The 23,875-nt window shown below is 47.2% G+C and overlaps 1 protein-coding gene across 2 annotated transcripts in view; it reads right to left on the reverse strand.

Annotated features, from left to right (window-relative positions):
* Window positions 1-23,875, reverse strand: part of LOC139046748 (calcium-activated chloride channel regulator 1-like) — a 160,799-nt gene that overhangs the window by 56,800 nt on the left and 80,124 nt on the right. For both annotated transcript variants that reach the window (XM_070541064.1, XM_070541065.1), the window contains 2 exons: window positions 8,351-8,602; window positions 2,360-2,578 (listed from right to left, as the gene is read on the reverse strand). In XM_070541064.1, the coding sequence (XP_070397165.1) occupies window positions 2,360-2,578; window positions 8,351-8,602 (471 nt within the window). The remainder of the gene's footprint in view (window positions 1-2,359; window positions 2,579-8,350; window positions 8,603-23,875) is intronic.

Genomic DNA, 23,875 nt, shown 5'->3' on the forward strand with positions numbered 1-23,875 from the left:
AACAGGTACCTGAATGCATTCTAGCAGTAGATATGCGTAAAGCAATCGGCAACGCGAAACAAGAGGTCACCGCATAGCAATTAGCAGCCAGGTACCCAAGCCAAATAAAATACAATTGGATCCACAGATTTCTCTAAAGCAGACAAATCCAGCTGTATGGAAAGGCACCGGGATGGAGTACGAAGTCTTACTAAGCGGATAGTGGCCAGGGGTACCCTAGGGCTGTATATCCTCGGGCATATACTATTCAAGCTGGCCATGAAATGGGTGGTGCAAAGTTTTAAGCGAGACACAGTAGCCGGTTTTACAGTTACGCCAACGAAATCACGGTATGGATGGAAGCGACACATTATTCGGAAGTGCACGTCATGCAAATACAACTGGAAGCAACGATGCTCAGCCATACCGATGCTCTAAATAACCTCGGACTGCAACTGTCACCACAGAAGATGAAATTGATGAACGTAAACAGAAAGAAAGTGACTAATGTAAGCAAGCATCACGTTACGCATCGCCCAAAGCGATCTAACGTCGACTAATGGACAAATTTGGTTATTCGGGGCATCAATTCCTAGCTGCAAAAGCTCAAGCTCCTAGCATGGGATTCGCACATTAAGCACAAACAGAGACCATTGTTGCATATGGTTCCACAAATATCAAGCAAGTATGAAGGAGGGCATCAGAAAGCATGCTAAACCCTTCCGAAACAGTAAGGATTGGAAGGATTCTTTACCGAGCATCTACGTACGGCTTCTCTAAAGGAGACCTTGGCGATATCCAAATGTTGCAAAACGCGACCCTTCGTGCGATAACTGGGCTAACGAAGCATGCAAGGAACGAGGACCTGCTCAAGCTGCTAATCATACCACACATTCGAGACATAATCAATGAAGCACAAATACAAAGGTTCTACTGCATAGAAAAGATGACTTTGGGAGAACAGATTATGGCATGGGGTAATAAAGTCCACGCAAAGCCGGGACCCTCAGAATTCACCACAGCGCCGCCATGGAAAGCACCACTGGGCAAACGGAGGCAAGAACACTGTATGGCCAGGAGAAACACAGAATCTCAAAATATATCTGAAAAGAGATTGGAACTAAGAATGCCGTACCACACCGTTGACGTCTGAATGGACGCTACAATCAGAAACGAAATAGCATGACCTTGTTTAGCACATCTGTACCCAACACAGTGGCAATCACACACGCCAGCTTCCCGGGGGTACAAATTTACACGCAGAACTGTCGCCATATTGGAAGCGGTCAGCGCCATTTCAATTCACATGTGACATATTGCAGAGCAGAGTGCGCGAAATTATCATCAGATCGGTACTCACTCGTAGGACGTGGTGGTCGAATTACCGGAGATTACGACAGAATTCGCTGTCGCCAAGGGCACTAGCAAATAGATAAAACGAATACAGGACATTCAAATGTTGAAATTTTGTGTAGACCGGCGCACACCGGCACCGATGGGGAAGGCGCAGACACTCTCGCAGTTAGCGCGCAAGTGGACGGGCTTGATAATACGTACAGCACGGCACGCACCATTTCCCCGCCATGCCCTGCCTACCAAAATATCCACCTAAACGAATGGGCTGAAGGCTCTCCTAGCAAAGCACCGATGCATTGCATCGCACCAAATTTAAAGCAGAAAGTACCTTAGTCCACTTGTTTGACGGCAAGGGCAGGCTTAGTCGTACGGACAATGTTTTTTTTATGAAAGTTAGGGCCACCTCTGCATGCACAATATACATACTTGTCAAAAGGCACCAAACCAGAAAAGCTACGACTGTGAACACCTGTGACTAGAGCACGCACTGTCAGGAGTCATGCAGAGCAGAATTTGTGTACTGTATTTCAATTCACGCAGCTTTTTTTTTTTAAATTGAAGCTCCACCATGAATACTTACCTCATGAAGCCATTATAACTCTAGGCAAGTGAACGTAAACTAACCTTGAAAGACATTAAGCCGTCTCGACATATGGCAGAGAAAGTGGCTTGTTCGAGTATTGTATGAAGGGTCAACCAGTGCTAGAGTGACGGAACTGAATATACACCTAGTAATACCAGTCTGAATAAAGCAGATGACCAAGTACTGAGATGAATATGCGCCTCAGTTAACAATCGAGGAACATGAATTCCTTTCCCACCCAATCTTAATCGTTAACAGCGGGCCAGAGCCCTCCTTTTCCTTACAAAATGGCTTTGTTAATTCAATTGTCCAATGGGCACTACGTCTAGGCTACTGCCATGATTGGTACGTCATGAGAGGCGGCGGCTGAGAAATAAATACAATCGAACGAAAGTAACCCGCATATTATGTCAATAATGGTTTGTAAGAGGACAGCCATACCATGGCTGGGCTTGGTATGGTGAGTGATTTTTCGCGGTCGCTCTCAACTTCCGGACAATTCTGACACTTCTTTCCTGTAGGATCCAGAAGCCACGCCGTGAGTGAGTAATGTCCAGTGGATTGGCGGCTAATGGTAACGATTGTGTTGTTTCCCAAGGCGTCATCAAGAAGGAATCGTTCTTGTATAGTTCCGGTGAAGCCCCTTGTTTCGTACAGCACCTGTAAGACGAAGGCAATCCTGGTTTATTTAAAGTACAATATGATACAATCATTTATATCCGTGGAATAAATGAAAGTCGTGGGTAAAGCTGCCTATCAGATCGGTTTGAGAGAAGTGCACAATGTAGCCACCTATGGACAACAGATTCGTTGGTACCAGCAAACGAAGGACAGTCTAACAACTTATAACAAATATATCAGAGAATAGCTTTCTAATATAGAACAAATATTTCCATGTAATAGAGGATGCAAAGGGAACCATAGTTCATTGTGATAAAAGCAGCAAATATTTTTTTCCAAAAGAGAAATTGGGTGAGATTCAGTTCAATACATAATAAATTTACGCTGTCTTCCCACATAGGTGTGCACTATACATGATATATTTGCACAAAGTAATTTGTTAAAGAAACAACGAAGTTTTATTTTATCTTTTTTTTCTCATGGTTGAGGCGAGTTACGCATTCTGGGTAATGTATAATACCTAGTTCTCACGACGGCCCTCGAACACAGTGGTGGACACACTGTAACGCCGAGGATAACATTGTATATTGAGTCCCTAAAAATATTACACTGTATCGTCAATTGTTTCTATCTTTAGTCAAACGCCGTAATGTTTGCTACGTTGGACACGAATTACCAACATGAATTCAGGAAAGGTTTCCCTTGCAAAAGCCAGTTACTAGAATTAGGTACAGAACTACATTTCAACATGAACAATAACCTCCAGACTGACTGTATTTTTCTTGATTTCTCAAAAGCCTTTGATGCTATCACCCATTGCCCTCTGATTTCTAAATTATCTGCCCTTCGATTAGACGCGCTAGCCATATATTGGCTCCGTAACTTCTTTTCACTCCACCAGCGGTTCATGTTAATTAGCAATTTGCAATCCTCCCTTTCTCGTGTAACTTCGGGCGTACCACAGGGATGCGTCCTCGGCCTCGTATTGTTCTTAATCTACATGAACGACTTGCCAGTAAACATTTCTTCCTGCATGCGAATCTTCGCTCACGATTACATCGTATATCGTCCAATAACCTGGGGCGACGACCACTTAACGCTGCAAAACGACTTTTACCACATTAACAACTGATGTAAAAAAGGCTCATGTCGCTGAATACAGAAAAGTGGAAAATAATCTCCTTCACAGGCAAGGAAAACATTTCCAACTACTGCTACACCATTAACAGTTACCAATGGTCGCAGGCACCACCTCATAAGTACCTTGGTATTCAGTTCACAACCAGCCTCTCCTAGTCTCACCGTATTACCACCATATGCGCAAAAGCTTCAAAATCTTTAGGATATTTACGTCGAAATTTACTTAACTATCCCGCTCACATTCGTCAACTAGCTTATCAGACCTTCGTTCGCCCACAGCCTGAATTCGCTGCAGCTACCTGGTCCCCCTACCACAATTATTTAGTTAACCTGCTTGAAGCGGTTCAGAATAGGGCCACCTGCTTCATTTCACGCAGTTATGACAACCGTAACAGCAAAACACAAAGTAAGCTCAATCTTTCACTTGAATGCCTTAGTGCTGTTCGCGACATTGCCGTTTCTGCCTTTTCCCAAATGCGCATACAGCAACACACCATTGCCCTTTCACCTTGATGCTCCTTCCAATAAATCACGTCGGTTGCATAATCACTTAAGTTTCGCGCGATTATAAGGGTCAACTCACGCCTTCTCCTCATCTGCTCTTCCTCGCGCCATACGTTTGTGGAGTGGTCTTCCAGCCAACATCGCATCCAAACAAGACCACGATAGTTTCCCTCAAATTCTGCACTCTTTCTTTTCGGAATGAAAACTTACCACTAGTTTTTCCAACTTTGTTTTACTTCCTGTGCCATGTCCTGTGTCCAACCCATGTATTTCTTTATTTGTTTTTATAGCTTTATTAACAAAGACATCCCTCATTTTTTCTACAACTGCACGTGTTTTTCTGTTGCTGTTTTTTTTTCAGTATCCCACTTTGTGCCCCACTTCATTTTGTCTATTGATAAATATTTTTACAATGCACGCGATTAGTTCCTGCGTTTTTATTATGCCCTATCCTGGTGCGTATTTGAAACACTGCAAACTGTTCCTGCGCTTAGAATCCGCATATTTGGTTGTCTACCTTTGGTTGTGGTTTCTTTTGTTTTTCCTGTTGTCATTGTGATTTGTATACCTTATTGTTCTTGTGTGCAGTTTTGCCATATGTATAATGGCAACGAATATTTTTTGATGTTATCTTTTTTCCTGCCAAACCTTATATTTGCCGTCATCTCACATTATCGTGTGATGGAGAATACCTTAGTAACTTGCGATTCGCTGATGATATTGCCTTGCTTAGTAACTCAGGGGACCAATTGGAATGCATGCTCACTGACCTGGAGAGACAAAGCAGAAGAGTGGGTCTAAAAATTAATCTGCAGAAAACTAAAGTAATGCTTAACAGTCTCGGGAGAGAACAGCAATTTACAATAGGCAGCGAGGCACTGGAAGTCGTAAGGGCATACATCTACTTAGGGCAGGTAGTGACGGCGGATCCGGATCATGAGACGGAAATAATCAGAAGAATAAGAATGGGCTGGGGTGCGTTTGGCAGGCATTCCTAAATCATGAACAGCAGGTTGCCATTATCCCTCAAGAGAAAAGTATATAATAGCTGTGTCTTACCAGTACTCACCTACGGGGCAGAAACCTGGAGGCTTACGAAAAGGGTTCTACTCAAATTGAGGACGACACAACGAGCTATGGAAAGAAGAATGATAGGTGTAACGTTAAGGGATAAGAAAAGAGCAGATTGGGTGAGGGAACAAACGCGAGTTAATGACATCTTAGTTGAAATCAAGAAAAAGAAATGGGCATGGGCAGGACATGTAATGAGGATGGAAGATAACCGATGGTCATTAAGAGTTACGGACTGGATCCCAAGGGAAGGGAAGCGTAGCAGGGGGCGGCAGAAAGTTAGGTGGGCGGATGAGATTAAGAAGTTTGCAGGCACGGCATGGCCACAATTTGTACATGACCGGGGTTGTCATGGGAGAGGCCTTTGCCCTGCAGTGGGCGCAACCAGGCTGATGATGATGATGATGATCACATTATCGTAGTTTCCTCTCTATTTCTTTGTGTTGAATTGCAAATTTGAGCCATATATTTGTACACTGACGAGTTACCTTACACTTTTATTACCCCCCTTACTATATGCCCTGTCAAGGGGCCTGTAAGCTATCTTCAATAAATAGATAAATAAGTAAATAAATCGTCAACTCATGGTCCACATAAACAAGGATTACGCCCATACTGCCTAATATTTGTGAGAGCAATGTTTAGTTTATGTTGACTTACTTGATTTCTTAGCAACCATTAAGAAGGTGTTCGACAAATGACAAGGATTGACATATTCAAATGAACCTTCATTCCCCGGACAATTGCCCTCTGGAAATATTTAGCTATTTGGTTACCGCTAGTATTGCGCTCGTATTTGGTGCGTTTGTTTTAACGTTTGATTTCATGACACAATAGGCGCAACGTATGCCGCGATACTTAAAATTATAGCTTGATCATTAGCATTTACAATGCACGTAAAACAGTAATAACTGCTCAGACAGTTATTCAAATTTCGTATGGGAAAATTCAAGGAAGCACCTCAAGGGACACATATTACCGAGTAAAGAAGAAAACATACAAAGTGGGCGCTTGTTTCCTAGTTCCTGACTTCTGCGAATGAGATCCCATAAAACAAAAAATTATCAAAGTTTGTTGGAGTCAATATGGGGCACCCAGCCCCCTGCCGGTCTATAGCGCTAGGGGGGGGGGGGGGGGGTTGTTCGTGCTCGTCTCTCTGTCTCTCTATCTTCCCCTTCCACTCTCTCTTTTTATCCCCATTAACTCTTGCCCCCCTGGAAGGTAGCCAATTGGAACTGCTGGTTAACCTCCCTGCCTTTTTTTGTACTCTCTCTCTCTCTCTCTCTCTCTCTGTATTCTTCAGAGAGCATTTGCTTTTACTCATTGCAGCAGACACCTAGTTCCTTATATGCGGAGCTTTTTACGCTAGCGAAACGATGGTTGTCAGGTTTTGGAAGCATGCAATAGCGTCGTCGTAATTGGATATTGTGTTCGATCAGCTTTTCGGTGCAAGCAAGGTGGTCTTGTGTGCATTCAACTAGCCCTGGAGCCTCCACATGCTTTGTTAGGTTCCTGTACAGTAATGCTACAGTAATATGGAGTATTGCACCATATGCACAGTAATGCACAAGGATACACATAGGAGCTATTCAAAATGCAAGAGATCAGAGTAATAGCCAAGCTACGGCCGAAGGTCGGTCTGGGATCAACTGCGTGTTTTTGTGCGAGTGGAAAGCCGAAAGGAAGGAAAGGATTTCGCGTAATACTTGTACACATACTGATGAAGCACGGATGAATGACAGCAACCCACAGACGGAAAAATAATGTTTCATTGATATTAGCCGAACACAATCATCAAGATGACACGCATTCGTGAGCGTATACCTTTGTTGTTTGTGTATATTCGCTGCTGCTCTCGTATAAAAATGACGCCGCTAAATCGACCAAACCGCAAATTTTGCGTCGTTTCATTGAGTATGTGAGCGCTACACGCTAGGTTCGACGAAACCTTCAACGGAAGCTTTGTTTTCCCCAATAGGCCGAAAGATTGCCTGATCTGAGAAACAGTTCAAGTTCAGTCCTCATTTCTGACAGTGTATAGCGCTGTTGGTGTAGAATAATTCCAACACAAATGTTTAACAACGCTTTGAAAGAACTGTCGATCGATCAAGTAGATCGCTTTCTCTGGGGGCGGTAGCGAGAGAGTTAAGCGGAGGTGCTCGCTGTCTGCCTAATGTTGTTTATGTCTACACTTAGCGATAGTCACCACGTGTTCATGATTACTTTGCTGCGCTGGTTGGAACGCCGCTTGATTTCTCTGTTACGTATTATAGTATCTTTCTTTTTTCATTTTGCTGTTCAGCAATTTCCCTTACTGGTCTCGAGTAAGTGCTATAAATATTAAAAAGGAATGGCTGCAACATTGCATAAGCGCGGTTCGAAACTACTATAAAGAGCAAACGTGTTTATGAGAAAGTTGTTGAGCAACTTGAAAATTTTCCGATCCAGCGTTCTGCTTATACATGTTGCACTAAAGTTATATCCAAACCTGAAATAGAGCCCGCGAAATAACATAACTGCCCCGCCACTTGTCGAACGTCCGCTTCACAAATCTAAAGCACACAAGTTTATAACGTTACCCACAGAACTTATAACGCTAATGTGTAGGTTGGACTTTCGCAAAATGTTCATAAGCCTAGTACCTGTTTCACGTGAACTGTAAGCTAATATAAAATGTGTTCACTTGCGATGAACAGGCACTGTTTACAGAACAGCGATCTGTTTTCTGCCTAGACTGAGAGAAATGTACACTTCAACACACTTCGATTGTTTTGAAAGACAGCAGTTATTGGCAACATTAAGAACATATGAAGCTATATATAGTTGTTTTAGTCACCCTAATTTTGCTTCCTCTCTCAAACGCCATAAATATTGTTCAAATCGCTGGAGCGACTGTTCCAAAAGGGGATTTCTACATATTACGTGCACTTGAATACGAAATTCAAAGATAGCTCTCAGCTAAATCCTTCTCCTAGTTCTCCAAAGCGCGCTAACGCACTTTGTGGTCGTGAAACCGAATAGGGGGGAAAATACGTGTACAAATCTCAACTGCCTCTACGGATATTCTTGGTTGTGTGTTAGAAAACCTGTACTTACAACCATGGGTTTGTGGGAGCGCTTCGTCTGGAAGTCGATCCTATCGAAAAAGACGGTCTTCAGGTCCAATGCGGGATTGTAACCTTCGCTTTGATAGCACTCGTCATTAGCAGACTGGAATATTTCCGCACCTGCTTTGACTGCTGCTATTTGTGGCGTAAATTCACGGTGGGAGGGGGCCTTGGTACCCTCGCAGTCGACCACCGATTTACTGGTGTTACATTTCGCAGTTTCCTTGGGAGTAATGGGCACCTGGAAGTGATGAATACACCAGAAGGTCCTTGATTACTGAACCTGTGCACATGAGCGGACATGAGCGGACGTTGCTGGTGAGCCATCAGTTCACGAACTGGCTCCTACGTTTTCACATCAAATATGAGAAATTCTGCAGCACCAACGGCAACAAACATTCACCTACGAATTACCGTCCCCGTGCTGAACCCAGCTGAACATTACCCGAACATATAGTTTTTGCAAACCTTGCAGACCTTCTGCACCGAAACTTATTTTTACGGGTAAGGCCAGATGAACCCTCTGTGAAATCTGTGAGATCACTTTTGAAGCCGCGAAAGAAGCGATTGATGGAGAAGGAATGCGCGTGCAGGTGAAGACAATCGCCGCGTCCACGCCCTTTCCCTTTGTACTGCCATGACGCAGTGTTCTTTGTGAATGTTCATGGCTTCCAAGCGCTTGAGCGTAACCAGCGTTCACGATGACCAACGTCGCAGGAACGTTTTTTTAATGTCAAAAACCCGTTTTCCCCGTTTAGAGTCTTGTGAAAATCATGAGTATATTGCACGAAGAGATTAAAACAAGTACCTGAGTAGTATTCACTTCCCAATTGGCACTCATATTCGCTATAAAAATCATGTGGACACTAAGAGCTCGTTCACTCAGCGGACGCTGTCATCCCACCATCGTGCTGTCGCGTTATCAACGGCGGCGCTCTTGTCTTTTGCGCGTAGCGTCTTAGAATGTCACGATGAGCGTGAAGTGCGTTTGGCTGCAAAAAGGACAAAGCTCAAGTGCACACGCCGTCCCAATGCAGTCCACTGGCAAACAGCGGAGGAAGTGCAGGGCTAAGCTTTCCTGTGCTGGTACGCATTGTGAGCATTGCGCAAATTAGCATTCCTGCTGAACAGCTGTGTGCATGCAAAATTGACACGACATGGTCTCACCTCTTGCAGCTACGATGTGACGCCTGAGGGCCACTGGCGGTGGTCCTCCCTAGGACAGCGCCGCGAATAGCCTAATTTATCTGTGCCAGGCTTAAAAATAGCGCTGATTTTTGTGTTGCTGCTGTGCTATTTCAAACGTCTATGAATGAAGGAACTAATTTTGTTTGCCTTTTCAAGAAAGGGGAGGGGCCGGGGGGAGAGAGGGAGGTCCATGTCCATAGGATTGTGGGCTTCGCCAGGTAGTTGGCCTTTAGCCTTTCGCCTGAAATGCCTATACACGCTGCATATAGGCAAGTTATGTTGATGCATATTCTCGCTGCAGCGGAGCAGTTTCCCGGGTTCCAAGGGACATGCGCCAACGCATCGACCCCACGTATCGTGGAAACGCCGTCCGAGTAGCTCGAGCATAACGTTATGTATTTCAATGCGTCGCTTTATGAAAGAAACTGCACATTTCTAAGCGATCATGTTTATTTGGCGCTATCTCGAATTTTCGTGGTAGTCAGCGGCGTATAGTTGTAAAAGCCTATTCAAAGATTGCGATAGAAGCGCGACGTGTTATCGCGCAACCAAATTGCAGGACGCGTGCGTCCGCGACGGCGAAATAATGTACCTCGTGGAGGCATCCATATTCTTCTGCAACCGATCTGCGCTGGCGTTGATGCCGCTCGAGTGGATCCACACATGAAAGACCGGCGTATATGCATAGTCCCCTCATTTATACCGTTACGAATGTGTTGTTTAACGGCTCCATCCTTGACGAAATTAGGCAGTCGAACAACAAACGCTACATAAAACTATCACTGCAGCAAATAAATGCCTTCAAGAGCCTGAGTATATTAAAGAGACATGAACGATAAACTCATATCATAGGAGGCCAAAGACCACTGTCACCAAGGACAACATAAGAAAGATTATTTGTGCCTAATAAATAAAATAAAAAATGATAAATTTATCGGAATGAAAGCGGGTGACAAAATTACCTGCCGCAGGTGGCGAACGATCCGACAACCTTCGCATTACGTGTGCGATGCTCTACCAATTCAGATACCGTGGTGCCATTTCCGCATCCACTTTCTTGGGTATGTATGTTTCCTAGTAGAACCCTGGCAGTGTCTGTCACCGCCACCACTCACAAACCTTGGCGGTGGATGGAGAACATCCTTTCTGACGCAGGCGTCACGAGAACGTGATCTTTGTGGGTGAAGGCAACCGGTCAATAAACCCACACATGCTGCCTGAAGGCATGAGAAGTGGACTACCTGAAGTGAATGAAGAAACAAATTCCATCAGGTAGGGAACGATCCCACAGCCATTGCAGTATGTGTGAGATGCTCTACCAATTCAGATATCGCGACGCCATTTCCGCATCCACTTTTTTAGGTACTTATGTTTCCTAGTAGAACCCTGAGAGTGTCCGCCACCGCCAACACTCACAAACCTTGGCGGTGGATGGAAAACATCCTTTCTGACGCAGACGTCACGAGAACGTGAACTTTTTGGGTGAAGGCAACCGGTCAATAAACCCACACATGCTACCTGAAGATATGAGAAGTGGACTACCTGAAGTGGATGAAGAAACAAGTTCCCGCAGGCAGGGAACCATCCCACAACAATTGCACAACGTGGGCGATGCTCTACCACTTCAGATACCGCGACACCGTTTCCGCATCCACTTTCTTGGGTACTTATGTTTCCTAGTAGAACCCTGGGAGTGTCCGCCACCGCCACCACTCACAAACCTTCGCGGTGGATGGAAAACATCCTTTCTGACGCAGGCGTCATGAGAACGTGATCTTTTTGGGTGAAGGCAACCGGTCAATAAACCCACACATGCTACCTGAAGGCATGAGAAGTGGACTACCTGAAGTGAATGAAGAAACAACTTCCCGCAGGTAGGGAACGATCCCACAACCATTGCATGATGTGTGCGATGCTCTACCAATTCAGATACCGCGACGCCGTTTCCGCATCCACTTTCTTGGGTACTTATGTTTTCTAGTAGAACCCTGGGAGCGTCCGCCACCGCCACCACTCACAAACCTTCGCGGTGGATGGAAAACATCCTTTCTGACGCAGGCGTCATGAGAACGTGAACTTTTTGGGTGAAGGCAACCGGTCAATAAACCCACACATGCTACCTGAAGGCATGAGAAGTGGACTACCTGAAGTGAATGAAGAAACAAGTTCCCGCAGGCAGGGAACGATCCCACAACCATTGCACTACGTGTGCGATGCTCTACCAATTCAGATACCGCGACACCGTTTCCGCATCCACTTTCTTGGGTACTTATGTTTCCTAGTACAACCCTGGGAGTGTCCGCCACCGCCACCACTCACAAACCTTCGCGGTGGATGGAAAACATCCTTTCTGACGCAGGCGTCATGAGAACGTCAACTTTTTGGGTGAAGGCAACCGGTCAATAAACCCACACATGCTACCTGAAGGCATGAGAAGTGGACTACCTGAAGTGAATGAAGAAACAAGTTCCCGCAGGCAGGGAACGATCCCACAACCATTGCACTACGTGTGCGATGCTCTACCACTTCAGATACCGCGACACCGTTTCCGCATCCACTTTCTTGGGTACTTATGTTTCCTAGTAGAACCCTGAGAGTGTCCGCCACCGCCAACACTCACAAACCTTGGCGGTGGATGGAAAACATCCTTTCTGACGCAGGCGTCATGAGAACGTGAACTTTTTGGGTGAAGGCAACCGGTCAATAAACCCACACATGCTACCTGAAGGCATGAGAAGTGGACTACCTGAAGTGAATGAAGAAACAACTTCCCGCAGGTAGGGAACGATCCCACAACCATTGCATTATGTGTGCGATGCTCTACCAATTCAGATACCGCGACGCCGTTTCCGCATCCACTTTCTTGGGTACTTATGTTTTCTAGTAGAACCCTGGGAGCGTCCACCACCGCCACCACTCACAAACCTTGGCCGTGGATGGAAAACATCTTTTCTGGCGCAGGCGTCATGAGAACGTGAACTTTTTTGGGTGAAGGCAACCGGTCAATAAACCCACACATGCTACCTGAAGACATGAGAAGTGGAGTACCTAAAGTGGATGAAGAAACAAGTTCCCGCAGGCAGGGAACGATCCCACAACCATTGCGTTACGTGTGCGATGCTCTACCAATTCAGATACCAAGGCGCCATTTCCCAATCCACTTTTTTGGGTGCTTATGTTTCCTAGTAGAACCCTGGGAGTGTCCGCCACCGCCACCACTCAGAAACCTTGGCGGTGGATGTGGAACATCCTTTCTGACGCCGGCGTCACGCTAACGTGATCTTTTTTGGGTGAAGGCAACTGGTCAATAAATCCACACATGCTACCTGAAGGCATGAAAAGTGGACTACCTGAAGTGGATGAAGAAACAAGTTCCTGCAGGTAGGGAACGATCCCACAACCTTTTCATTAGGCGAAGGTTGTGGGATCCGCTTTCTTAGTATACTCAAGAAAGTGGATGGGGAAACGGCGCCGCGGTAGCTCAACTGGCAGAGCATCGCACGCGTCGGTGGGTCCAGAGGTTGGAGCAGACCGGCGGACTTGGTGTTTGGTAGTTTACGCAGCTGACAGTCATGACAATTTCACGAAGGGCACAACACAAGAAAATTGGTGCTCGGAGTAATATTTCTGTCGCGTATGCGCTATTGTTTTGAAGAAACGTAATTGCCCGGCACAGGGGTCGTTGTGACCTGCCTACAAAACTTCCTCACGCGTTGCTGTAAGGACGGCAGTAAGGAACGTTTCTTCACTCGTTTCAGTTTCGCTTGCAGAGTAGGTTGCTCCGCAGGCAATACGATGTCAGTTCTCATGGCAGCCAGCGTGGAATAACTTCGTCGGCCGCTAGAAGATACCAAATAATAGGAATAAGTTCTGTTTATAGTTCAGACATTTTATAGGTCAGCCATCCGGTACGATTCAACCGCATCAAGAAACAGCAAATTTTGTTAAAAGTCTAAAGATGTCAACAAAATCAAAGGACGTGCCAGAGAATGAGCTTCGCTATGTTTTTATCCAGATCGATCGACGACGTTAATTTCGTACTCCTAAATGCGGAGGCTCTAACGAGCGAGGCGGTCTGATGGATTCCTGAGATTAGCAAGCCAACAAAGCAAATGGTGGTCGCTAGCCACTTCAAGTGGCTGGCCATACAGGAGAACTGAAATTTACTGATGACCCAAACGATTACTAAACACTCCTTCTTATGGTCGACAGTTCGCGGAACGCAGTTTCGCGTTCCGTACCATCTCGCTATTGAACAAGAATGGCTTCGAGCCTGACAACGCTGGCGTCTTTAAATTTCAGATTGAGGAGCATTGCCAAACTTCGCGAGCACCGGAGCTGCTTCAACCCCTTTGCGTAACTCTCTAAACGCCTGTTCTTGCTATTTCTTCCACACGAAGAAACGTCATGGCGTCTTATTCGCGGTAGAAGTTCAATTATTTTGACAATTCCAAAAAAAAAGAACATGATGGCAGCAGAAACCAAGGCTGAAAAATTGCTGAGCAGCCATCTTGTCTTGAGGTAGTTGGAACTGAGCGGTGGCAGCCAACTCCTTATGGTGTCACCGAATGCCCTGGGCCTAATCCCGTGACCGATAAACTTGAGGCCCTGAAAACCAAATCGTCATATTTCTAGCTTGATCGTTAGATTTTTCTTCCTGATAGCAGTGGGAACACTCTTCAGCCACACCATCTGTTGCTCAAACGTGCTTAAAAACAAAGTGACATCATTCAGGTAGACCAGGCACGTCTGCCACTTCAGTTCCGTGAGTCGGGGCGGCACAGAGGCCGAATGGGAAGACTTTAAATTCGCATAGCCCGTCAGGAGTCACAAATGCAGTGTGCTCGTGTTCACGCTCGCAGACTTTAAGCTACCTGTACCCTCACTTATGGTCTAACGAGGTTAAGAATTGGCAGTGAAGTAGATACTCCATTCCACCGTCAATCCGTGACAGGAGGGCAACATTGCATTTGGTGACTTTGTTAAGCCGTCTGCAGTCGACGCAGGTGTCCTTTGTTATTAGAATGGCGGAAGACGCCCACGGAATAGCCGAAAGGTGAATCGCGTGTTTATTCCCTATTTCTTTATTTTCGCTTTCAATCACCTTGCGTTCCACTGGCGACATGTGGTATGGATACTGACGAACTCCGCATGCTGCCTCCTTCGTGAAAATACGGAGTTTCGAAACGGAGTGCCACTGCACCGGATTCTGTGAAGAAGCAATCAAAGACTTCGCTCACGTGTCCTAACAGCCGCTGCTTCGGTAGCACCGACAAGCATGCATGAATGAGAAGGCGGCTGCTCAGGCTGGTAGCAGTTGTCATGCCCGGTGATATCACTTCTGATATATCGATGTCGAAGAAGTCAGCAAATTCGTTGAGGTACGCTCTACCTGTGATTGAAGGACGCGCTGAAAGTCGTTGTTGAAATTCGCCAACAGAACTATCGATCACTTCCTCGGCAGCTGAAGAATGCCTCGAGAATTCAAGATGGATCAGAAGCCAAGTATTTGCCTCGGCGATGTCCCCATATTCGTTGAATACACCCCTGGTTACAAGGACTAATGCGCTACTTCTTGGCGGTAACGTGTTTTTGTTGTCGACGATGCGCAAGGCATTGTCATGCCTGTCTTAATTACTACTTTCCATGGCGTGCACTATGGAAAACGCTACCACCAACTCACAGAAATTAATGGTGACTCCATTAGCCTGCAACAAGACCATACCAAGAATCTAGTCTAAAACATCTAGGCAGGATAAAAAAATCTCCGACGTACGTAAAGCCGCGAATATTCATTCGTGCAGTACATCTGCCCAGGGGATTTAAAAGGTGGTCTTTTTCGGTATGAACCTGTGACCCCAATCCACTTGGTAGATTTCTTTCTTTAGCTTACAAGCTAAGTCGGTGCTCCTAGCCAAGGTGCTCCAGTGTCGGTTAATGGTGCTATTTCTTCTTCGTCTACGGTTACTGTAATATCAAACATTACCACTTCTCTTGCGGTACTTGACTGTGTGTCCGGATTATTTTGCTCTCGTCGCTGTCCTAACGAAGGCTCTTCAGTGCACTTCATATCAATGACCTCACCTGCTGAGTTTGCTGGCCTCTGTTTTCCCTGTCCACAGGGCTGAGCGAGCGGTGCCTCGGAGCGCCACTAGAGAAGGCTGCGCTTTAGCACAGGCATCGACCAGGTGACAACGAACAGTGTTCATGCCGCCGATACTCGAATGAACTACGACTGTTCGCGGAGTTCTCCATCTCTACGAGTCGCGAAAGAGGCGCTTTTGGAGAGAACTCAAGGATACCTACTTGACGCTAGGAACCCGCTCTGTAAATAATTTCGGCATCGCCACAGTGATAACAAAAATATCTGTGGTCCGGTGTTCGCCGAACGTCACTTTTCGTCAGTCGTGTTTCAGCAGAGGACGGCGCGCTGCGATGCATGAAGCCTACTTCCATTTGTTCGGTGGGGTGTGCGAAGGCAGAGGTATTGTACAATGCAGGACGCTGCTGTGGCGTCTCGTACCGTTCAGGAACTAGGACAGCCTGCCTGATTTCAGCGCGAACCATTTCAGCCATGGAAAGTTGCAATACGGGTGGCTGGGCTGCCCGCAACTTCTGAATTTTTTTTTTGATAACAGCCTTGATATCCTCCCCTAGTGTGCTGATGACGTTGCCGAGAGCAACGGGAGCGAGGTTACTTGCAACCATGACGTCGATGTATTATCTGGCATGCTGTTGAAGCAATTTTTTAATGGTTGTGGCTTCGGCGAGAAAGTCCGTGAATATTGTCGGCGGGTTACAAATGAGGCCAACAAAAACGCCTTGCTTGACACCTCACATTAGGTGACACACTTTCTTCTCTTCAGTCGCAGATGCGTCCACAACTGAGTCTGAAGAGCAGAGCCATGTCTTACACACAAGTTGCAGAACTCTCATTCAGGCTTTGAACCCTCGCCTGAAGCACCGATTCGGCTTATTCTTTTCAGTGAGCACTGGAATAGGCATTGAGAAACTACCGGCGAAATTTATCTCACGATATCAACGTCTCATAATGTTTCTCGAACCACGTCGTCGTTGAATCCTCGAGAGCAAAATCTACACTGTGGAGCTTGCACCCTTGGTTCCAGTCGTTGAAAATGGCGAGACGCCCGAAGTGGTGACGAAAATCGGTCGCGCCTTCAAATCACCGCCATGAATTGAATCCGGCGTCCGGAAGTGATGATGAACTGTTCTTCAGTGGTAACCATGGAAGGTGGTGGATACATTGTCGTCGCACGCTCAGCTAGCAGACCATGCCGTGCCTGGAGTCCATGAAGGTGACGGCTGGTACGTGCGTCAACAGTGGTACGACAGTCAACTCGTATGTGCTCCACGTTTTCTCCAAATTCATGTCTTAAGTCATGTGTAGTTGCTTAAGGACCGCGGCAACGTATCGGCATAATTAATGTCCGTATATAACGCTCTCGACCCCCCCCCCCGCCCCCAGTGCTAAATGACTTATCTCTATTTAATTCACCCGCTCGAATATAACTCCTACCTGTCAAGCGATTTATTGATGTCACATAGCACTGAACTCACGGAGCTAAACACTAACTCTCATCACGCGCCCAGCAACAGGCCAGACGCGCGTCTTCGTTGCATGGGCCTCGGGAGATACGCTGAGCCGTCCTGATGACTCATGGGTTACGTAGAATGACTGTCACAGTAGGGCTTAACTCGGGTGAAATGGAGAGGGTCGCTACTGCGGTGCTTCGGTGGTGTGACTATTTCGCGAGCTACGTAGCTGGCAGGGGAGGTGTGGTCTACCAGTGGTATAGACATTCTTAGCGCAGAAGACGTAGGGAAGTATGGCCAAGGCTGTGACGTGGTGTACTCAACCACACAAGAAAGTAAGCTGGAAGAAGTTACGTCTACAGGTTATTGTGAAGTCACCGCTTCCTGCGACAAAAAGCTGCGGCTATAAGGGAGCGAGCCAGCTTGCGATAACCTTCCATGTATCTCGTCGCATCAGACACCGTTGTAGGCATTAGGAAAGGTGTGGTAGGTGGGAAGCAAGGAGTCTAGTGTGCTCTACGGCCCTTGTGCGTACAGAGAATGGCGGAAACTGAGTGGCAGTTTGTGTAGACGTGTTATAGGCAATCGTAACAAATATCCCAAAAAAATTTCTCAGTACGTGTGGGCAAAGGCGACATGAATAGTCAAATTGCTATGTAGTGTGCGACTAAGGGCTTAAGTATGTGAAACCATTCCTTTAAGGGTGCCTAAGCATGCGGTGAACTGCGTTGCTTGCTGCGAAAAGGGCTTGGGTCGCTTCCGACTGGAGCGCATTACCTTATTCCTTGAGTAGCCTGCACTGAGAATTCGCGAGACTAGCAGTTCCTGCCTGCCGAACGACAACTAATTCCCTTGACTACCGCACTGCCGACGACCTAAGAGCAAAAGCAAACGACGACGCGGACCGACGAGGGACCACTTCGAGCAGGCGACGAAAAGTCTAGTTTGAGGCCCTTGTCGACATCCTGTTAGACCACGTGTGTATTCGTTGTGACGGCTATATCAGTAGTCGGTGCACTTGTTCCGCTGAAGACAGAACGGTCCTGCTGGGGGCGCGGCAGCAGGTCTATATCAACTATTAAGAAATGGGCTGACAGATGGAATAGCACACTGTGTTGTAAAGTTTGTAAACAGGGATAAGGTGCCTCAGGCGAGCCTTTCTGAGGCATCGTATCCCTGTGTACAAACTTCATATCAACTATTGGTATTTTGGGTATCTAAGTTTTAAAAAGGTAGCCCAACTTAATAGGCTACATACCAGGGTGATGTACAGGATCACTAAATCTTCGCCAAGTGTTCAGTTGGCATAGCATAAAGCAAGCGCAGCCATGTCCAGTTAAAAACGGGCTCTCCTTTCGCGCACAGCAACAGATCAGAACGCATCTTCTGTGTTCCAGCATGCATATATCTTAAATTCCACCCAAACCCTCAACGGTGTTCACCAAAATTAATTACGTGGCAGCTATAGTTGCCATGGGACAGTGGCGTAAACTGTAGGCTTGTAAAAGCACACGAAGTCTAAAGCTTTGGATCATGAGTGTTTTTTGGAAAGGTTCTAATTGAATTGCACATTTTACTCCTTGATAGTACGTGAGACAAAACTGCACAACGCATGCATGAAGCACCGTGGGGCCACACCATATAGTCATCTTGCAATATCGTGATTAGCAGGCGCTTCCTACAGTTCTGCAAGGGCAGAAATGAAAAGAAACGTTTCGGAATATTTGCTAAACAAGAAAATAACATGCACACTGCAGGGCACAGGAACAATGGTTCTTGACCTTCATGCGTGTATATTCGTTGACACAATTGCTTCTGCCATGAGAGCGCGCTTGATATAAGGCCTGTAGTCCTAGAGAAAACGCCGATATATTAATGTTTAATTAGCACCCAACACACCGAACACTAGTAACTCCTGCTAACGGACTAGTTGGTATATGGCTTTTAGAAGTGGTGTTAGGTGGAAATGTGATTTAATGTGACTCATCCCTGAATGTTGGCATGCCTGAGGGTATATAAATGAAGCATCGGGGAAAATAAAAATCAGTTGCTAGTGTCTCCCCGTAGCTGAGGAAGAAGAAGAGGCTGCGCATGGTTGCACCGCACATGGGTTCCGCCTTTACATCACTAGACCCTGGATAATTGACGTGAACGCCGCCACAACCAGCCTCAATCGACTCCTTACGTCGAGCGGAACACGCGGACACCCAAAGCTATACTGTGAGTCGCTTGCTCTACGAATTACCGGACTCTGAACTTCGCAAGAGGCGCCCGCCAAGCTAAGCCGAAAGACGGGTACGGTCTAGCCGAAGATCTTGACCCAGTTCGGCGCACCAATGGCCACCACTGATGGCACCGAGATGAATCTCGAGCACGCACAAATCCCAATTCCTGATGAACCTGCCGGCGGAGACTGGCTCACTGTTAAGTACGGTCGGAAGAAAACATCGACTCCCAGCAATCCACCCTTCCAACCCCGACACCCATCGGGTCCTCCACAACCCCGACTCCCACCGCTGGCTCGAAACGACCTCAAGGTAATCATCCGTCTCCGAGAGGGACTCAACCTTGCCACCTCGACCACGCCACAGGTTGCTGAAGGCATCAAGCTGGCATGTCAGCACCCCACTACTGAGCACGTACAGACCCTTACTGTAAGAATTGACCCTGCACAAAACACCGCTGTTGCTAGCACACCAAACGAAGAGCTAGCTATGAGCATCCGTCACATCACTACAATTCACCTGGGCGATCGAGAATTTGCAGTCACGGCATACGTGGCCGCACTCGACAGCTCTGTCAAAGCGGTCATTCGCTGCATTCCCGCAGGAACTCCCACAGAAGTCCTCCTTAACGGGCTCTATGCACCTGGCCGTGAAATCTTACATGCCCGTATGCTCGGACAACCCGCTGCGGTAGTGATCAAATTCACTGGCAAGGCTGTACCCTTCTACGTGCGATTCTACAGTGGTGAAGTACGATGCAAACCATACCAACAAACCACGCATTTCTGCCGCATCTGCCACCAAGTCGGCCACCGGACCAATGTATGCCCAACTCCAGAAGCAAACGTATGCCCCTAGTGTGGTTCACGGAACCCCACTCAGGACCACCCCTGTCACCCCCGGTGCGCCTTATTCCAGGGGCCTCATCCTACGGCTTCCAAAGAGGGCCCTGATCGATTGAAGAAGGCATCCTCAGCATCCGAAAGGACCAGCCGCCGGGACTGCTCCACGTCTCGGCCACATACAGACCGGCCACGTCCAGTCTCGGCCACGTACAGACCAGCAACGGAAGTGTTCGCGCTCGAGGTGTCGCTCCTGCTCGCGGAACCAGCAAGGAGCGACCCGGAACCTGTGTGGACCTGCTGTACCGGAATCACAAGCGGTGAGCTGGTCAGCATGGCTTTTCCCTTCTCACACAGTCCACCAAGAAAACACCCTCTCATCACGTGTACACACAGCACCCACCCCCCACAATTCTTCACCCATACACAATACTGATGTTCAACTGCAAATTCTAGCTGAACTAAAGGCCATCAGAGAAGAAAACGAACGCCTTCATGAAGAAAACAACAAACTTCGCACGCATATTGCGGAACTATGCGCCACTCGTACCGCCACTCAGCATTCCACAAGAATAACCGGACCCTCAATGCCATCATCTTCGGAACATTCTGAACCCATGATTTTCGCGGAATCAGCAAAACCGACAGAAATAGCACAAGCCGAGGAAAAAGTTGATGTACTGCAATGGCAGCTTCTATCAATGCAAGAAAGCATTGAGCAATTGGCAAGTGCTATTGAAGAACCACGGCTCGCAAAATATCAGCGACGCAAGACTGTTAGAACTCTAGTACAGCAGGAAGTATAGGAGGGATACCCTGCCGATCCACCCGTCAGCCAGGACGAATAGAAAAACCAACCAAAGGAACGAAAACGCACTCATAATGTGGCAGTGGCATTGCCGCAGCTATAAACGCAAGCAAGGATCACTGAGACAGTACATAAGTAACTCCTAAACGACACCAAGCGTAATTGCACTACAGGAAACAGGCACACACCCAACTCAAAGGGGCTACAACACACATACCAGCACGCCTGAAAGCCGCGTGGCCGCACTTACAGCTAAACCTCTCACAGCTACACAACACACAATAGACGGCAGTGAAGTCGATCACAACCTAATTGAGATCCCGCCGCTCCAACAAGGCCGAAAGAGCCTTTTCATACTGAATGTATACAGCCCACCCAAGTAGAAGCAGGGAGAGTTCGACTACTTGATCACTATTGCGATTAGCATAGCCAAAAATAATGGTCTGCTGATTGTAGGCGACTTCAACGTGGCTCACCAGGCATGGGGCTACACGGCAGCCACATCACAAGGCACTGCACTCCGGTGCACAATGCAGCAGCACCGTCTCACCATCCTCACAGACCCTGCATACCTCACACGTCTAGGAAACAGCGTCTCCTGAGATACATGCCCTGACCTCACCCTCACTAAAGGGATAAAACAAGCTGCCTGGCACAACACGGAGGAAACTCTGGGCAGTGACCACTGCATACTGGCCATCACATTGAACATTACGCATGCGCGCCACACTATAAAAAAAGACCACAGTCACAGATTGGACAGCTTTTCGCAAAGAGCGAGCGGATGACTTCTCAACGCGTATTACGGATCTCGAGCAGTGGATACGACAGCTCCACCAAGACGTAGCCAGACATTCGAAGCAGATCACACTCACCACAGACATACCGGCCGTAGACCCGCACCGTCTTCACCTCTGCTTGAAGTTAGGAGATGGAAGTGCGAAAAACATAACCGTAAGTTGAAACTACGCATAGCGAAACTCACGGCAACCGCGGAATTTTTTGCTGGAGAGCTCACCCGTCACAACTGGCGACAACTATGCAACAAGTTGCAGGGTAATCTTAGCACTGCCAAAACATGGTCGCTGCTACGCCATCTTCTTGACTCCACACAAAGCAAGTCAGTTAGCCAGCAAACAATCCAACGTATCCTCCACAACCATCCGGGTTCTGATGACGAAATCCTGGAGGAGTTGCGGGCGCGGTACATAAGTGATTTCGAACCCGCACAAGGACAACCTCCAACCTACAGCGGGAGCGACAATTACGACCTCGACAAGCCGATCACTATCACTGAGGTGCAACAAGCACTCCATGCACTCACACGAAACACCACCCCAGGCAAGGAAAAAATAAATAACAAGCTCCTGCGCAATCTGGATGATGGCACCATTCAACCTCTTACTGACCTCTTTAATCATCACTGGGAAGCGGATAGACTACCAACAGACTGGAAGCACTCGGACATCAGACTCATTCCAAAGCCAGGCAAACTCTCCAGCTTAGAAAATGTAAGACCAATCTCACTGACTTCATGCCTCGGCAAGCTTCTGGGACATGTCATTCTCAACCGGCTTCAACCTTACCTGGAATCCAGCGACCTGTTTCCCTAAACAATGTTCTGATTCCGGCCCCACCTTTGCCTACGACATCCTTCTTCAGCTGAAGGAACAAGTCCTTTAACACATCTCACCGCACAAAACTGGAGCGATTTTAGGACTCGATCTCAAAGGCATTTTGGACAATGTGGCTCACCATACCATCCTTACAAACCTAAGCCTCACGAACTGGGGTCGTAGTACTTACAATTATATACGTGCCTTTCTAAGCAACCGCGCGGCCACAATAGGCATTGGCTCACTCAGAACCCCGACGTTACCTACCCACAACACAGGAACCCCACAAGGTGCTGTTCTATCACCCACCCTTTTCAATATTGCTATGATGAAATTACCTGACAAACTCAACGCAATACCAGGAATCAGGCATGCAATATATGTCAATGACATCACTATCTGGACCACCACTGGTTCCGGAGGAGAGAAACAAGACGCCCTTCAACAAGCGACTGACGTCGTCCAGCAATATGCAAAAACAAGCGGCCTCTGGTGCTCCCCCGAGAAATCAGAACTATTAGTCGTTCGACAGAAATCGCGAAGAAAACTCAATAAACTAGCAGACATCACACTCCCTCCCTCCAACGACATAGAAATACCCACAGTAAACCGCGCCCGCATTCTCGGAATCCACATACAACAGGACGGCGGAGGCGCATACACCTTCCAACGTATCAAGCAGACCACCTTCCAAATCATGCGAATGGTCAGCCGTATCACCACCAAACAATACGGACTGAAAGAAGACGACATAATAAAGCTCGTCCAGGCCCTGATAATCAGCTGCATTGCCTATGCTGCCCTGTACTTGCCCCTCAGTCCCAAAGAGATAGATCAATTAGACGTACTTCTTCGGAAAGCCTACAAGCAAGCGCTCGGCCTACCCCAGGGAACAGCGAAACTCAAGCTTGAAGCCCTAGGAGTCCATAATATTATAAGAGAAATTATAGACGCCCGCCTCACAAGCCAATAAGAACGACTAGCCCTCACACCAACAGGAAGAACAGTCCTAGCTCGCCTAGGCTACGCCACACACCGCAAAGGCCACGAACAAGCAATCCATCTGGCCCCAAACTTCCGGGAGCACATCAAGGTAGCCCCTATCCCCAGAAGCATGTACCCAGAACATCACGCCGATCGTCGCCAAGGTCGCGCAAGAAGTCTACAGACAAAATATGGCAGTCTCCTCACTATACTATACACCACACTATACACAGATGCCGCGCAGTACCCCCAAAAAGCAGCCTTGACGGCCAGCGTTGTCAACTATAACCTAGAAGA

Source organism: Dermacentor albipictus, chromosome 6 (genome assembly GCF_038994185.2).
Source record: "Dermacentor albipictus isolate Rhodes 1998 colony chromosome 6, USDA_Dalb.pri_finalv2, whole genome shotgun sequence".
NCBI classification, from domain to species: domain Eukaryota; kingdom Metazoa; phylum Arthropoda; class Arachnida; order Ixodida; family Ixodidae; genus Dermacentor; species Dermacentor albipictus.